Below are 19,126 nucleotides of genomic sequence, written 5' to 3'. Positions count from 1 at the left end.
ATCGAGGAATCTTTGTTTGTTGTTGAGTGCCTTCATTTAAAAGAACTCTTAGCTCAAGAGAAGTTGGGGAGTGTTGAAAGAAATGTCACTATCGCAACTTAACCGATTTCTCATATCGAGAAATCTTCAGGACTTATATCCTAACATAAGTATTTATCTTCAAGTGTTTGTATGTACACTAGTAACTGCGCAGAGAAAGATCATTTTCCACACTGTCAAGAATCAAAAATATTTTTGAGATCTACCCTTTCTCTGAAGTGCAATCAAAAATAACTTGACTATTGAACTTAATTTTGATGACTTTATTAATGATTCTGCCAATGTCAAAACAAGACGTAAACAGTTTTGATACACAAAGATTTCAGAAAAGTCATTTTGTAAATTTTTAGGTAGAATATTAAAACTCTTTATATCATTTAAGATTGTTTTATATTTTGTCGTCTTTTACACCATGTAAGATTGAATAAATTAGGCAGAAGCCAGGTAAGTTTTATTGAATCTACTCCAAATGCTGGCCAGATATAGGAATTAAAATACATAAAATGAGTAATAGTAGAAAACGTAAAAATAATATTGAAGAAGTGAATTCAGGAGAATGGAAGTTTCAGAGAGAGATGCGATTGATGTGGTTAGGGGGCGACAATTTCGCTAGGGCCCATGGCCACACAACATGGAAATCCGGCCTTGACAATGTACTGCAGCTAATTAAATTATTTTTAGTCTAAAATCAGAACTTTCAAACTGAATCGACTGCTCCAGATTCTGTCCCTTATTGCGTTATCAGTTATAGAGAGGTTCGTAAGATCGAGGAATGAGTTTAGGGTACTCCGGAAATAACGCATCGTAATTTTAACATATTGTTGGGAAACTATATGCAAGTTTGGGCGGTAGTGCTATGAAAAAATGACATGCCGCTCAAGAGTCGTTGTGCAGAAAACATTATGTGCAACTACAGAAAAATAAGACTTTGACTATATAGGATAATGGAAAAAAAGATTCTTGTAAGTTTGCACTTCATAATTAAGGACAAAGTAGAAATAAACTCACTACTTTTTTTAACGGACAAAAAGGAGGGACCATCCTCCTGTTGCCGATTGTTCGTTAATTCCAACACTAGGTCTGTAGTGGATAATGTCTACTATTAGATTAAAAAGAAAAAGGAATAATACAGTACTGTACTTGTAATCAAACATACTATCTAACCTTAAACTGTAAAATACTTGACACTGTAAATATACACTATAATGTAGTAAATTAGGACTTGCGACATATGTTAGATGGAGATCCGTAAAACCGAGGGATGAGTATGAATAGTTTATTGAATACATGCTACCACACATCCACTTACTCAATGATTGAACGCGTTTGTCATCTCTTAAACATGTTATCTAATTTGCATTTTTCTCAACAGATTGTTACCCTAGTAGGGGGAATATACGAGGGGGGACCCAAAATAAGACTAATTGAAAGAGCGCTGCCGTTTCTAGGCGTAGTAGAGAGTTATCCTGCTAGGTGGGTCTAGTAGAGACCTTCTCAGCTCAGTTGGCCAAGCGGCGTCTGCGTAGAAGGTTAACGTTTGATCGTATTATTGTTTTTCTCAACTGTTCTCGTTTACCGCCTGCGAAATCGTTATGGGAGATTCAAAGGAATAAGGAGCGTGTTTACTTCCTACTTGGAAAATCGGAAACGAAAACTTAACAACTGCTTCAACAGGCTTTCAAGAAGGATAATATGAACCGCACACAATTTCTTGAGTGGTTTGGGCGCTTTGAGTGTGGTGAGATGAGTGTTGAAGATCATACTCGTTCTAGGTGCTCTTCATTTCTAAGCGACGAAAGCATCGAACAAATCTGCCCCAAAATCAGCGAGGATCGTCGTTTCATGATCGATGATATTTCAAAACAGGCAGGACTGAGTTGGAGCTCGTGTCAGCGTGAGGTTTTGCAAATGTGACATATTACCGCTAAGTTTGTTTCTCGCCTGCTCACACAGGATCAAATCATTCGTCTGAATTTGAGCCAGGGCTTGAAAAATCAGATTGAAAGTGATCCAAACTTGTTGACCAACATGATGACATTTTCCGAGAATTAAACAAAATCTCAAAGAAAAATATTTTGATGGTGTAGAAACTGTAAAAAGAACTTTGCAGAGCGCCTTGGACGATATAAAAGTTCCAGAGTTCCAGAGGTGCTTCAAACAGTGGGAAAGAAGATGGGAGAAATGAATTGCATTTAATGGAGAGTACTTTGAAGGGGACTGAAAGAATTTTGTAAAAAGATGTAATAAATTACGGTTTCTTTTGGGTCCTCCCTCATATATATATATATATATATATATATATATATATATATATATATATATATATATATATTCATTCCTTAAATAATTCGCTTTGTGTCTTGATAATCTGCTGTTGAGATCTGAAGCATTGCTATGTTACATTCTCGTAGGACATGACCGGCTAAAATGGAAGCCAGAAGATGGTGGATGGGAAATGCATGTTGCAAGTAGCGCAGGCGAATGGATTATGGTGTTTACTGCAGTTGCCTATACATCTACATACATTGCCGAAATTGGAAGAGTACGATTTCACAATCTACAGGTAACATATTTTGATAAATCAAAGTAGATATTAATTACAGTGCTGTAGTATAGAGTTGTGCTCTAGTAATCTAACTAATCACAGTTAGTACTGGATGAAAATGTTTAACTTGTTATTTCGCCTTGATGGTGTAGGAGAGGTAGCACCTTTCCAAATCAAAGTGTGGGAACACCTCGCGCAACTAATGGGGGTTGAGGAAAGAAAAGTATACCAACGTTTATTTTTTCGTAATAAAGTTGTCTACTTTATAAGAGTTTGTAATACAGGCCGAATCTAATTGATAAAATAGCAAAAGGAAAGTGAGTCAATCTAAATCAAATAGGCTCTATATCATGTAATATACATATGGCCAATTTAGATACTATGGATTCTATGTATAGGTACCTATCTTCTAATGCAGAAATGTCAATACTCCTGCAAGGGCTTGGGCTCAATCCGTCTAAATTATCATTCATCGCCCAAACATTATCATTCTACCTAGCAATTTAACTAGGTAATAATTCTGCCCCACAAATTTACAATTTTGTCTTATAAATTTAAAAAAATCTGCCCCAAATCTGCAATTCTATCCCCCAAATTTACAATTCTGCCTTTCAAATTTACAATTCTACATAATATTTGCAATTCCTTTCCCCACAAATTTACAATTGTCACCACATTTGCAATTTCTTCCCCGACACATTCACAACTCTATTCCCAAGTTAAATTCCGTCACCATATTTGCAATTCCTTGCCCCACACATTTACAATTCTGTCCCCAAAGATACAATTCTGTTACCACATTTGTAATTTCTTCCCCCACACACATTTACAATTCTGTCACCATATTTGCAATTCCTTGCCCCCCCCCAAACATTTACAATTCTGGTCCCAAAGTTACAAGTCTGTCACCACATTTACCTCTTTTTCCTGAAATGTACCATTTCTCCCTAAAGTTACTTCTCCCCTTCCAAATTTACCATTTTCCAGCTTGCTTATAGTATTTTCAATCAACATATTTTGCTACAATTTATCTCATAGGCACAATCAGCGCTCATGAAAACCTGACTGTGGGCCGTTGCTTTGCTTCTTGCCAGTGGTGTAAGGTTCTCACTTACTTTGAATGCTCTGTATAATAATGTAGAAACTAAATTTCAATAACAACCCCAATAATCATAATGATAGTCACCAACTCTATCAATAAACATAAAACTCATGACATTTCAAAGCCCTGAAAGAGACATGTCGGGATATGAAATATTTTCTCCGAAACCGTGACTGCAAGAACGCTGAGTTCGTTTCATGGTTAATCTCAATGTAATATCTAAAAGACGAATACTTAAATGTAACCGTTTGAGGGGAAGTAGCTCACACAGAAGTTTCTGTACACAATGTCTTAGATTTGTTTCCCGATAAGGGTGCTCACCTCGAGTGAAAATCTTAGGTGTGATTTGAATTTATTTTCTTTTTAAATATATTTTGTGTCAAATAGTTACGATACTGTAAAATTGCGTTAACGTCCAAGCATTCAAACCTGTGAGTTACGAAATATTTATAGAATGTTGTTGTTTAGAGAAACGTCAGGTGTTTGTTAATGATTATTGGCACGAGCCATTCTATGTTCCCTTGTATCAGATGCATTGGATTACAGACGACAGAGTAAATAGTTTCAGATAACACATAAGAAAGTGTCTTAACTGTATGTTGGAGTAATTCTAGTAAGTATTCTGAGATAAATAGAAAAGTTATGTAACATTGTTTATCAAATTACTATTATGGTCCTTTTAAGAATTAGGCTGAGTGGTGTAAGCAAGAAAGGGTTAGATATTTTAACTCCCTTGAGCAAAATGGTATGTTAAAAAATTGTTTTCCTACATATAGAACCGGTGGTACTAGATCTATACTTCCAATTTCAATATTAGTTCCCTATTATTTAGAAGTCTAGCGTAGTAAGTTTTGACTGTTTGGAAATTACGAGAAACCTGCATGTCCATATGGTATATGGTATTTCATTAAAATAGTAATTAACTGTTTAAACAGAAAATTGTGATATGTTAACGCATATTTTATTTTATTTTCCAGATGACCTTCTTTCAACTAAAGGAAAAGTAATAAAATAATTCTTATTAAGGAAAAATCTATACTTTCTATCAGGTAAAGCAATCGTGTTATATGCCTTGTACTTTGCACCCCAAAAATTGGTTTAAATATAGCGGAGGCAATCCTGATATTTTTTGTGTGTATTGTCAACAGTTGCTTTTAAATTATAAAACTAATTATAAAACCATTGTAAATGCTAGTTATGTTTTCTTCAATAATTAATAATTTATAGTATATCATTGTAAATCATGTATAGTTTATAATTGTATGTAATCAGAATGTAAATACTAAAATGGTTTAAAACTCTCTTATTTTGCCTACTCATAGTAAAGCGTATAGATGTAGTTGTATAGGTCAGTGGTTCTTAACATTTCTTTACAATGGGTCTACTTTAAATTACTGCTGCGTGGATCACTAAGGCCTTATTACTCAAGACTGTATAATCGAATTTCAAGTTCGGTTCGTCAGTGAGCTTTCAAGACTATGGTGGTAGATCGTCTATACTAACTCCAGCGCATTTCGACTATCTATGCTGCACATACTAAAAAGGAGAATTAAAACTAACACGAACACTAATAATAACTAAATGAAATACACCGAAACTAATTATTCAATAAAGCTAACTAAATTGATTGACAAGTATAACATGAGAAAATTGGAGAAAAGGATTCTAAACACTATATATCAACGAGAATGTCCTCTCATGCATAAATCCTCAAATTGCAGGTCAAAGAGAAAAGTTTATTTGCTTTGACAGTTCGAGCACAATGCATTGAGAACGTGAGATATATATATATATATATATATATATATATATATATATATATACAACCAGCTATTCATAATTTTTCGGGTGATAAATCTCTCGACCACACATCTAATACTGTACAATGTAGTAGTACGAGTATCTAGATACGACTGTCATTATCTTCTTCACATTTTTCCACTCACGGTTAGGAATAGATGACAGTTGGGCCAGACGCTATGCAATTTGTTCTATTTACATAACATCGTATTTCTCATCAGCGTGTCAGACAGAGAAAACACTATTCGGTATATTGTTGCATTGTACTTGGATAATACTGTTCAATATACGCAGACACACAATGGAATTAAATTTTCATACGAGTGGTACGCATTCACATATGATTATTTAAAGATAATGCGTACCACTCGATTTCATTGTAATTTGTGAATTAGTTGATGCGAAATTTCTGCTAAATATTTTATGATCAGAACTTCTTGTTCAACTTCCAACTCTTAGGAATAATTTCTTACAACTTTGAAGGCGATTTTGTTTCCGGAAAGCCACTTGGTTGAATTAGCTCTAGTAAATTCACTAATTATTTCTTCTGTACTCTGTTCAATTGCCGCGCGCTTCCTTACTTTTACATTTTCTTTAACTGCAAAAAGTCGTAGGATTTCTTCAAACTATAATGCACACATGGCCACCTCCGGGAGGCAGACCACATATTAAGAAGCACTGGTCTATTACATCTATAATAGTAGTCGGTTTCTAAGTTCATTATAAATAAATACTTTTTATACACACAATAGAGGATTCGTTTCAATATTTCTTTGTATAACATATCAGTAAGTGTTAAAGTATAGAACATATGACAAAGTAAATAAACTTATTGGATGTATATCTTAAGTAAATTGTGTATGCATCCCCGCAATATAGTATCTATATATGCAGAATATTAATTGTAAATAAAAATCTTAATGCTTTTGAATGTATTTCTAGTTGATGTACTGGCAAGTTATTTGTAATTGTAACAAATACCTTTGATTAAAATTGAAAATAACCATGAAAGTAATAGTTTAAGAGTTCGAGAAAAGTTTTGTAATTAAGCTTAACTTCTATTTTAAGCTTGAAACAATGCAATTACTTTTTGAATTTAATGCCTCCTGCATTAGGAGTTTATAATTGTAATACAAATTATTGGAATAACATAGTTCAGAAGTAAATGCTTTTAAAAATAGAAATAAAGAAACAAACATAAACTATTCACCCGTTCCAATGTTCTTGCTTAATGTGTACTAGAGAGAGACATGACAACCATATTATTACTGAAACTGGTAAACTTGTTTCCTATGCTTACTACTATATATATATATATATATATATATATATATATATATATATATATATATATATATATATATATATATATATATATATATAATCAATTCATTCTAGCCTCGCTCAGAGCATTTCCGCATCCTTTCAAAGTATGTTGTTCTGTTCAATGGGTTATTTGCAATTACATCTCCACCGCTTTTCCCATGCCTCAAATTGACCTTTTTTTAAATACCTATCAGATAAGAAATTTAGCTCCTAGCAACACTTGCAGAAATGATCAATATTTCTTAACCTACAGGGTTATTAAAAAGAACTACTCCATTTCAAAGCCCTATTTTTAAGTACGCATTTCCACGAAAGGAGTCACGCATACTTGAAGGACAGGTCTCCAGATTTTGAATGGTTTCTATTAGGGCGCTACTTCGGGTTCTGAATGCGCCGTCTCACTCAGCACTCTCGTGTTTGTTTACACTCGGAATAGCAACTGATCAGCAAAATACGTTTTGTGATTGAAGTTCGCGAGCAATGTCAGTTGTAATCAGAGACGTACCCAAACGGTGGGTCCTGGGGTCGGAATCCCCTAAATCGAGAATTTTCTGTAAATTTAGTCTAATTCTAGGGGTGATTTAACAAATTTTAATATGATTTATCTTTATATTAAACTTGGACCCTCCGAAATATGTTAGCCCGAAAATAAGTACCTGTGTTCGTATTTGGTTGTCACGGTGCAGTTTCTGCTCAAAGATAATTGAATAAAATCCCCTGCTCTGCTAAAAAAATCGACAGTTTAAATATATGCATAACATCAGCTACTAACTTAGTCTCTCTTTATACATTGTAATATGTTGGGAAGGTATTTTTATATCGCTTTAATGTTATCTATGCAGCAAATGACGGATATATCGAACACTTGCAGGACAGGAAATAAAACTTCAAGAATAGTTGTGATTTGATTTCGAAATTTGAGACATATTTTTTAAATTAAATATAGTTTCTTCAAATTGATTATTTCTGTTTCGGATAACCATGTGTTATCAAAACTAACTGGAAATTTTACGAGCGCTTCTACTTTAGTTGAACGTTAAAAATGTAAATATTTCATATGAAAGGTAGTAATGATAAAAACAATAAATTCATACCAGCTTAAAAAGGTTGTTTTGAAAATGTATTCCATGTTTTACTTTTTATGTATAAATACTGTAATTTATGTATAATAAACACGTTTTAGAAAACAATACTTAAATTTCACTAATTTCTATTTCGTGAAAGTTTAACGCCGTAAAAGGGTCAAATATTAGACGGAAAATGGAACTAAGATTCTAATAACTCAACCTAAACATAATTGATACTATTCATCTGTTTCAAATCTGATCTTATATTATTATCTTATTTGAAAGTTGAGTTACTTAAGGTTCCTTTTCTCTAGAAACTTTCCTCCAGATCGACATTTCTTATCTCACATGTATATTTCTCGTCCAGGCCATAGCATCCAGCCATCTTACACATCTTTATTTAATTACTTGTTTTTGTTCTATATTTAGTCGTTTGTAAATTCACTGTAAATGCTACACAACGTCCATCATCTGATTTTAGGCTGTCAAAAGGTTTTGATACTTTCACGGTTGCTGCTTTTAAGTATCTATTATATTTCTATTTAACAATCACCACATACAGCACAGAGGCCATTTTATGCTCGATTTGTAACAACAACAATAACAATGGAAAGGATTTGGGAAGGTATCGTCCAGGGCCTGTTTATTAGGTGCTATCCCGGCAAGGGCGGATCCAGGACGGACTTGTTGGGGGGCGGTGAGTTGTAATACTGCTAGTTAGAGCTACTTTTAAAAGCTCCTAACTCTGGGATGGGTTTTATTTTTATATAAAATAATAAGGTTTCCTCTTCTGGAGTGGGGCAATCGCCCCGATCACCCCCCTGAGTCCACCACTGCATCCCAGTATTTGCCTGGTAGGACTGAGGAAAACCTGGAAATCCCTTCAGGATGGTGTGCAGCGGGAATCGCACCCATAACCTCCCGAATGCGAAGCCAACGCTCTACCACTTGGGTTATTTTCAAGTTGCACTTTTTTCCAGAGGTCGCACGCATGCTGTTAGTTGCATCGTTATACATGTACCTATGTACTAGCACACTTTTACAGTATTTACAGCATCTAAAAAAGTCAAGCATAACAAGAAAATATTGGTCAAATTTGTTTTTATATTACCTCCCACGGTTATGCTTTGTAGGCTAACGAAAGTGGGTTAATGATACTGGTTCACTGTGTGTTTGTGTAGGAAATACTTTGATACGTGCAATAGTGAACTGAAATCCACATTGAAAATGAAACACAATCAATTTATTTTTACTGCACTACACTAAGATTATAAATGTTTAGACTGCACAAAAGTAACAAATGTTTACATTGCACTAAATAATTACTCTGATGAGCCTGATCGAAATTGTTCCTTGTCTTGTCTTGTCGTAGACCATTATCGGTCAAATAGGTAGGTGCACCGGCTCACTAGTCATATGTGCTACTAATGCAAAAATGGTCAAATGTGTACCTCAAACAGAGGATTTATGATTCAAAAGGAAAATAGAATAAAATACAGGACACAATCGGGAAAAGGACATAAGTCGGGGAAAAAGTCAAAATCAGGAAAAAGTCAAAGTCAAAGTCGGGAAAGGATGTCAGACAGGGAAAGACGGCGAAAAGCCAAGGTGAACAGGGCAAAAAAGTAGAGGAAAGTGGGAAGTATAAAATGAAGAGATAAAGGAGAAATAGAAAGTGTAGAAAAAAGAAGGGAATGTATGTACGTGTAAATGGAACAGAAAGTGTAAGTGTAGTGTAGGTGTATCACTGGGTCCACTTAACCTCCTTCCTCACGGAGCACCACTAGCCACGAGGCACTCACTAGCACAGCCACTGTCGAACTCCTTTATACGAGTGACCGAAATTGTTCCTCATGTTGATGCTTTAACACTCTCTTCCTACTGTTTTTCACTGTTACCAGATCGATCCTACTATTTAACACTTTTGCCAGATCAATTTAAAAACCATTAACTGAAATTGCATATATTCTTACTATACTCTCCCCGTTGATTGGTTACAATCAATTGTACAGTGTTAGTCTTCTTGAGGGAGTGGAACTACATTAGTTATAGCTCTTTTGAACAGTCCTGAAGTTGTGCCTACTGACACAGCTCGAATAAGGTCGTCTTGACCTAGGGACACTTGTTCGATTATTCCTAATCTCCATGTGATAGGTGGTGTATTGTCCTTGAGTAGAATTACTGTTCCAACCTTGAGGCTCTTGTGTGAAGCTGACCACTTTTGACACTGCTGCAGTGAAGTGAGATAACCCTTTTGCCGCCACTTCCAAAGTTGTTGAACTATCTTCTGAATTCTTTGCCATCTTGATAACCTCGTATCCTTTGTATCAGTGTAGTCTGGATCTGGAATACTTATGATAGTCCTCCGATGAGAAAGTGCCATGGTGTTAAATACGTTAAATCCAGTGGATTAGTAGACATAGATGTAATGGATCTTGAGTTTAAGCATGCCTCAGTTTGCACGATTAAAGTGTTGAATTCTTCAATACCAAGAATTGTATTGTCAACCACTCTTTTAAAATGATACTTGAATGACTTCACTGCCGCTTCCGAGATTCCAACCATATGTGGGGAACATGGTGATATAAAATGCCAGTTGAATCCTTCCTGTGCAGCATATTCCTCAATTTGTTTGTTGAATTCAGAAGAAATTATTTCTTCACGTAAACCGGCATGTTCTGATTTTGCAGCAACGAAATTTGCTGCATTATCACTATAGAGATTCAAACATTTGCCTCTGCGTGCGAAGAATCTCTTCCAGGCTGCTATAGATCCTTGAGCTGTCAAACCATTAACTAGTTCTAAATGTACAGCCTTGTGCTGAAGCAAACAAATACATCTACATAGCATTTGATTGTAATCTTACTTCTAGTAACTCCAGCCTTCACTGTGTAGTATCCATTAAAGTCTACACCAGAATTTAGAAAACAGCGCGTAGGTTGTGCCCGTGTCTTGGGTAGCTGTCCCGTCAGTTGTTCTGCCGTTGAGCTATTTAATTTGAAACATATCAAGCACTTGTAGATAACTTGGCTAACGACTTCTCTTATGAGTGGAATTCAATATTTTTGTCTTAGTGAAGCAATTAGCTATTAGCTGCTGCGATCCTGCATGGAGTAATCTCTTATGTTCATTGCTTACGATTAATTTTGTTAAGTTATGTTTGGGAGGTAGAATGATTTGGTGTTTTGCATCGTAAACAAGATTACTTTTGTCTAGTCTTCCATTCATTCAACTCTAAGGAATCATTCTCCATCTATAAACGGATATAGATTGAATAGCTGCCTTTGTTTGCAAATTTCTTTCTTTGACTTGAGAGCTTGTAGTTCTTCCTGATTGGCGATGGATTGTGATGCCTTAATGCAATCTCTTAATGCGATCCGACTCTTTTATTCTTAGAATTTCTCGTGTTGTGTATATACCGTTTCCAATATCCCGAAACGTTAATAAGCTTCGTTAAGTTAGAATATCTTGAAATCAAGTTTGACAACCAATTGTTTGCCGTAACAACTAAGGATGTAGATTCTTTTCTTGCGACGCATCGCATTCTATGGAGTCGATATCTACTTATGGCCACAACGCTTCTTCATTCGTTAACCATTTTGGCCAAATTCTTCAACTGATGCACTGTCATTCCACGTGCAATAAGGTCTGCAGGATTTTTGGCTGAGGGTACATGATTTCAATCACTGTATTTACTGTATTCTTATTCTTGAATTCTTGACACTCTGTTTGCAATAAATGCCGTCCACCGATTAGGTGTTGATGCTAACCAAGAAAGTACGATTGAAGAATCTGTCTACAATCTTATTGTTGTAATATTGAGTTCTAGAACTGGCACCGTTTTGTGAACCAACTCTGCTAATATCAATGCGGCTCAAAATTCTAATCATGCGGTATGCATTTTTTTTATTGGTGTCACCTTGGACTTGAAACACAACAGTTGAACTGTTACTTCCCTATCTTCATTAATTGACCTTAGATATACGCATGATCTATAATCAAGTTCTGAAGCATCTTACAAGGGAACATCTTATATTGATAGTAGTATTGCCCAATCAAACAATGTGCAATCGATAGAGGAGAGAAGGAAAGTGAGAAATCCAAAGTTTTACGGACCGATAGCCAGAAACACGGGAGATACAGAGGAAAGAAAAATCTAGAATCATGTGAAAATAGCAATGCAAAAGATACACTGACACAGAAAGAAATTCAAAATGATTAAAGTAATCGAAATTTCATGTACACAATAATATAGTAAACAAACATTGTACCTACAGATATGCTCAAGAACATGATACGTATTGCAGTGTTGCCAACTGGCCACAAAATAAAGTTTCATTAAATGGCCGGAACACAAATTATAGCATGTAGAAAATCTAATTATGCGTAGAATCATACCTGTGAAGTCATGATGTACAGTGTTGCCAAGTTTGAAGATAGGCCTATATGAATCTCTGATGCAAAAGAGTACATACAGTGCCAATACACTGCGGAGCGCTTTATCAACAGCAACACTGAAAAATTGACTAACTGTTACGAATAATGTGTGAGATGATACAATATTACGTGAATCAGGAAAGTGGGCCTGCTAATCAATTGCCAATCCAAGAACATGTATCATTTCAGTTTTGTATGTTGTGTTTGATACTATTCTGATTTTCCACTTGGGCAAACCTGCTTCGACACTGTGCTTCGTCTCTTATTTTCGTACTTCAGTGATTATCTTCTTGTTTGTGGTCTCATATTTTGGTTTTAACTACTTTGAATCGTGTACTCTACCTTCTCTTCTACATCCGAGATTCATATAGGAGTTCATATAGGCCTATCTTCAAACGTTGGTAACACTGTACAGGTATGGTTTTACTCATACACAGGTATGGTTCTACTCATAATTAGATCTTGTACATGTTATAATTTGTGTTCCGTGCCATTTATTAAAACTTCATTTTGTGCTCACTGCAACACTGCATTACACTGCAACAATGCGTTACATATAATGTTATTAAGCATGTCTGTGGGTACAATGTTTACTTACTATATTGTTGTGTAGATGACATTTCGATTACTTTAATCATTTTGAAGTTCTTTCTGTGTCAGTGTATATTTTGCATTGCTATCTTCACATGATTCTAGATCCTTCTCTCCTCTGTATCTCCTGTGTTTCTGGGTGTCGGCCACTAAAACTTTGGATTTCTCACTTTTCTTCACTCCTCTATCGATTGCACATTGTTTGATTGGGCAATGCTATCAATATCAGATGTTCCGTTGTGAGAATCCATGTAACTGAATGTTTGTTTGAGACCCTTGTCCCAGCACGCATCTGTCAACCCTGATGTTATTCATTTCTGGTAACTGTTTAAGTAACTTTAACCCAACTGTAATTATTGATGTCGGTATGCTGTCATCCCAACTAAGTTTCTCTTTCCATGGTGTTTGTGAAGTAATAACAACTGGACTTATAAGTCCGAGTGGATCAAATATTGATGACGCAATTGAAGTTACTACTCGTTTTGTGTGGTACTGCTTGTTTATTACACTGTCACTCTTTGAAAATTTGTTGCATACTAGGAGTTTGTCTGATTTCGGACAGCAAGCCAAACCGTTTTGATGTTTTCTTCATTCGTTAACTGAACTGGTGAGTTTACTTCTCTGAGTTCAAGAGATACTGCATTCACTGCTTGCTTTGAATTGTAACTCCACTTCCCAAGATTGAAATTACTTTTTTCCAATAATGAAATAAGTTACGACTCCAACTATAAAGCTTCTTCTACTGTGGAACATCCTGACAAACAGTTGTCAAATAAAAGTTTTGGAGTAAATATCTTTGTCGCTTGCTGGTATGTACCTTTTTCTTCGTTAGCGAATTCTTGTAACACTCTTGTGGCCAAAAAGTGCGCTGATGCAGTGCCATAGGTGACTGTGGTGAGTTTGAAAACACTAATTGGTTTGTCCGTAGTATTTCTTTAGAAAATACATTGATATTGTTGATCGTCTTCATGTACTCCAATTGCTCTGAACATTTTCTCAATGTCTGCTGAGAATTCTATCTGATGTTTTCTGAAGCGTAACAATATTGAATACAAATCCTGTTGTATTATAGGACCGACCATTATTATGTCATTTAGTGACACTCTGACACTCTGACAGGAATGAACAAGTAGAATAACATCTTAAATTTAGGATGAAACTTAAAGAAGTAGTTATTCTCTTTACAGAATTTGTTACAATTAATAAAGAAAAATTATCTTGAAGAAATCCCTCCCTGGACAGAAGTCCTCGTCTCGAAAGATTAGGCAGAACGAGAATTCCCGTTCAACCTAAAAATAAGATTATTTAAAATTTTTCTACAAAGTGCTGGAGGGCCTTCAGGCAGAACGGGAAGACACCATTTAAAATCTTGCTATTTTGGTTTTAAAAGGATTTAGAATTTTTGTTTTAAAGTGCCAATAGACAGGGCCGGATTAAGACTTTTGGGGCCCTGGAGTCGACTATTTCAAGGAGGCCCTATGTTACGAATAATTCCAGCGCATAAATTTTCTTTGCTGCCTTCCACTGCCTCTAAGCTTAACGAAATACCGAGAACTATGCTGTAATATTTTAATGTATTCCAGGTTTACAATAATTAGTTTAATTACATTCATTATTAACAATTAAATGCTCATATACTACAGTGTAACACCCAAATGCCAAACACAAACCAAATGGTCAACAGTGTCTGTAAAAACACTGAGTGAAGGGAGAAAAATCATACAGAAATAGGTAAAACTGTACAAGTTTTCTTTCGACAAACAAGATAGCAACTGTACGTTTCAAAATTGATGGGAGTACATTTCATCATGCTTTTCGCGTGTTAAGTATTTTTTTTTCCAATACATGTTGTTAGGGAATTACTTTTTAGTATCTCAGAGAACGCAAAGTGCTTTGAATTAAAGACCTGCACGGGCCGAATGTTTCGGCCCGAGCTCAATCCAGCCCGAACGTAGCTATGCCCGGCCCAGCTCGAGCCCGAAAAGTTTTGGAGATTTTCGGCCCGAGCCCGGCCCGGCCCGATAAGTTTTTTTAAAATTCTTGGCCTAAGCCCGGCCCGGGACCGATAATTCTTTTAAAAAATTAGCTCGAGCCCCAATATTTCTCAAAATTTAGTACTAAATTTGACCTAACCCTGAGAAACATTTTCTAAATTCTGGCTCACAACCTGACGCTTGCCTCCCGAATTGCCCCATTGCCTCCTAGAACTTTGACTGTCATTGAGAGAACAAAAATTCCATTTCCTGTAACAAAAATCTAACTTTATTGATTTTTAGCATAAAGTGAAGATGGCAATATTGTTTAGCGACAGGCAAAACATTCCCACACCTTCTTGTTATATTTTGAGTTCAGTGAAGGTCAAGGTCAGAGGTAAATTTACCGCATAATACCTGCAATCCTCTATAGTGAAAGTGGAGCCGCTAACCAACACAAACTGTAAATAGCTAGTGCATTCTTTGTAACATTTTTCACGGACACACTTCGGCTTTATTCCAATTATCGTTTAACGAAAGTCAATAATTATTAAAGAATTGCAATTGATCGGCCCCAGCCCGGCCCGATCTGAAGAGAAATCAGTGTCGGCCAGCCCAAGCCCGGCCCGATCCAAAGAAATAACAGTGTCGGCCCCCCCAAGCCCTACCCGGCCCAAAGAAATAGCAGAGTCGGCCCGCCCAAGCCCGGCCCACGGGCCTCCGACCGGGCCCGGCCCGTGCAGGTCTCTACTTTGAATAGGGCCGTTTTACTGTTAACGAGATTTGGAAAACCTCCTAGATTTGCCTAAGTAATGACACAGATATTTCAAAGGAATTGTCGCCACAAGCTATATAATTTGGTTTGTAATTGAGTCCCAAAATAGCTCACGCCCTCACAAAATCTGGGGCTGAGAAGTAAACTATGCCAAGTCACTTTTTGGCGGAAATTGAGTTATCATATTTTTCTTTGCCTACATTAGTATGAGAAACACTAGGAAAGTTTTGAGATGTAGACAACTGGAACGCAAGAAGTGAATAATTTTTCCGTCAATAAACAATAGACGCCATTCAACAAAATTTTGTCTTGAAAACCCTTTTTCGTTTCTCCTATGAAATTAATATTTTATGTCTTATACTACTTTACTTCTCAGCCCCAGATAATAAGTATCGTAAAGATGCTGGTGGAAGAAAATTTAATTCTAACCATACATCGAGCGGGGAAAAAATTAGCATGTGTCTGAAGCCTATAATATAATAAATTGATTGCTTTATTTATTGTTAAAGTGAATAATTTGGGGGAGGGGGCTGAGGGTAAGGGCACCGGAGCCTGGGCTCCATTGGTTCCACTCTTAATCCGCTCCTGGCACTAGACTAAAACAACTTACTTTCGACAAGGTAAATTTTCAAGCAAAGTACGCAACGCAAGATTGAATGGAAATCAACCTTTACACGGTTGAGATCGTCACAAGGTTTGATCAATCGATAGCCAACGATTTCATCTCAACGTCACACCAAGGATGAAAAAGTCGACGTTAATTGGCTCTGACTGAGGAAGGAAATCCAATGCAATTGTTCGTTGCATCAACAAATTCTAAAATTTGTAATTAAAAAAATGCAAGATTGCACTCCCCTGATTTTTTAAACACTCCCCTAAGTTCAAAATTCTGGATAAATCACTGCCTTTCAACCTGTACTATATGGCCTACCTGCTCATATTCCTGCATGAAATTGTTATATTTCTTCCGTAATGCTGTGAGATGCAATCGTCTCCTCTCTAATTGAAGAAATCTCTGCGTTGAGTAATTAAGTGAATATCCAAGTACTTGGTGACCTGGTCGGAATAGAAGACGCAAGATGAATTTTCCTGTTTCGTCTTTTGTTGTGTGTTGAATGAAATGTTGTTCACACTCCAACTCGTTTTTGGATTTTTGGCGAACTTCATCATCTTCAATTTCCCAAAATCGTCGCAGCTGAGTGTCCAAATTACCTTCATTGCGTAAAAAAATACGTAACAGGAACTGCTGAGTTTCTACTAGTTTGATGATAACGTCTTGAGAATATTCAGCCAAATTCTGTATTCTAAAGAATTGGAAGATTGGGATGAAGTATCTTCCTTTCTGGACCTAGTATTTCCAAAAAGATTTCTGCTCCAATCAATAAGTCTATCTTATCTAGAATGTATCTGGTTGGATCTGCTAACTTCACATCTTTCGGTAAACATCAATGCCTGACTTGAATGATGGAAGGTAACTCGTAACACAAGGTAAGACTGCACAAGTAATAAATTAACTATAATTACTTACTTTAGAATGTAGTTGAACGTCTACCACATGCGTTGTTTGTGACACAAATTTATTGATCCCTTGTATTGGCATATAAGCCTTGTATTTACGTAGTCTTAATCTTTGCACTAACTCTTCTGTAATGAATTTTGACTGCGACCCATTGTCTAACAACACTTTGCATAAATATACTTGACCTAACTGATCGCTCAAATTTATTACCGCTGTGGACAACAACACTTGAGATGAAGATAGTACCTTAAAACTATGGTATGAATCTTCCCTAATAGCAAGTCTTTGCAGCAAGTCTTTCACTATATTTGATTTTAACTTGCTAGACTTTCCGTGCTGTGTACACCTGCTGCAGGCTTTTTGAAAGAGTTACCCGCAAATGTCGTAATTTGATTTTCACTTGCTAGATTTTAATTGCCTCGGAGGCTTGCTGCAACTTCGTAGCAAGTGTGTCAGTTCTAGTTTCTACCAACAGGTGGCACAAAAGTCTAATCTTAAAAATCTCTTCGCCAGGCCGCCATTTGTAGTAGGTGCGAAGCATTAAAACAAATGGGTAATTAAGATAATTACGTAAGTATCCAGTATGTAGAGATAATTTATATTTTAAGCGTGTACGCACCGCGAAATAACTCGTGTTCTTGTGTACAGAACGGGCATGTGATATTATTGTTAACAGCTACATAAGACAGTGATTTGTATGCATGCTAGGAAGATAATTTTAGTATGAACGTGTTCCTGAAGGGCGAAGCTTTCCGCCAATATGCGTTTTGTGTTTATGTGGTTGATACTACGGCGCACAGTGGTCGGAAACTTGTAAAAAGCGGACGAAAATAGTTTAATCCGAAACAATGAAAGTTGACAGACGTCTCTCTATCGTTCTATAAGTAATTGTCCCTTCTAAATCGATTGCAACTACTGCGAGAATGATTCGAGGAACCCCTGCTGCAATACGTACAGTTATATATACAGGGTGGTTCAAAAGTGTGGAAATCCCTCGCATAAATGTCAAATACTGCAAAATATAACCAAGGGAACAATGTAGGGGCGTAATAAAGGTGAGGAGAAATTGTGGAGGACACAGGACAATGAAACCCGCCATCTTGAAATCCACCATTGTGAATCATACATACAGTTATAAATTGAAAACATAACATGTAGGCGCCTTATGTGAATTGCACATCGTTACCCAGTACGAAGTTATGGCAGTTGTTAATATGCATCCAATAATGGTTAGGGGTTCAATGTGCTCTTACTCTCAATTATATGTGCAGCTAATAAAAATATGGTGTAAAACAAATATGTGTTTGGCCTGAGGATACAAAATTAAAGTACGTAGTTTTGCACTCGCACCATCTTCGAAGAAACACTAATACTTACTGGAATGTAATTTAGTTCAGGACTATGTTGTTTCGGTAAGGTTAAAAGATTCAGTATAGAATCTTCCTATGTACTACTCCACTGACGTGTATTATACAGCAACCCCACATGACTGATAGTTTATTACTGCAATGTGTATGAAGCTTTCACTGCAACTTTGACTCGGGGATGCTTGGCAATCCAAATTACGTACAAGACAATACTCCTTTTCCTTTTGTAAGGCTCAGATAGCGGATCTCGATTGAGATTACAACATTACTCATCACGCATTTCCAGTTAGACAGGGCTGAGTCTTTCAGCTGTACTTGGCTGCAGCCACTTCCAATGCTCAACCTTTGTACTGCTCATTTACAACTCAATAAACTTTATTTTGCAGATAGGCAAGAATAAGCTTAGACTGCAGAGCTACAAACAAGTAGCATTTCCCAAGTGTAACGCTCCGATTTTGATAAAATTTGGCAGGTAGATACTACACATGAAATAAACGGAGGAAGAGATCGTGCCCCACCCAACCGTTTTTTTTTTCAAGAAAATATGAAATCCGTATTCCCTCATTTTGTGTGGACAATATTTGT

At 36.2% G+C, this 19,126-nt stretch overlaps 1 protein-coding gene across 1 annotated transcript in view; it reads left to right on the top strand.

Annotated features, from left to right (window-relative positions):
• The window catches only part of LOC145681155 (DNA damage-regulated autophagy modulator protein 2-like), an 80,754-nt gene extending 73,953 nt beyond the window's left edge, over positions 1-6,801 (top strand). The window contains exons 6-7 of the mRNA XM_081752602.1: positions 2,451-2,602; positions 4,664-6,801. Of these exons, the coding sequence (XP_081608728.1) occupies positions 2,451-2,602; positions 4,664-4,693 (182 nt within the window). The 3' untranslated portion in view covers positions 4,694-6,801. The remainder of the gene's footprint in view (positions 1-2,450; positions 2,603-4,663) is intronic.
• The last annotated feature ends 12,325 nt before the right edge of the window (positions 6,802-19,126 follow it).

The sequence above is a fragment of the Thermobia domestica genome, chromosome 3 (assembly GCF_964235325.1).
Source record: "Thermobia domestica chromosome 3, izTheDome1.hap1.1, whole genome shotgun sequence".
Taxonomy (NCBI): Eukaryota; Metazoa; Arthropoda; class Insecta; order Zygentoma; family Lepismatidae; genus Thermobia; species Thermobia domestica.
Note: the sequence above shows the minus strand (reverse complement) of the source record. Positions and strands in the feature narration are given on the sequence as shown.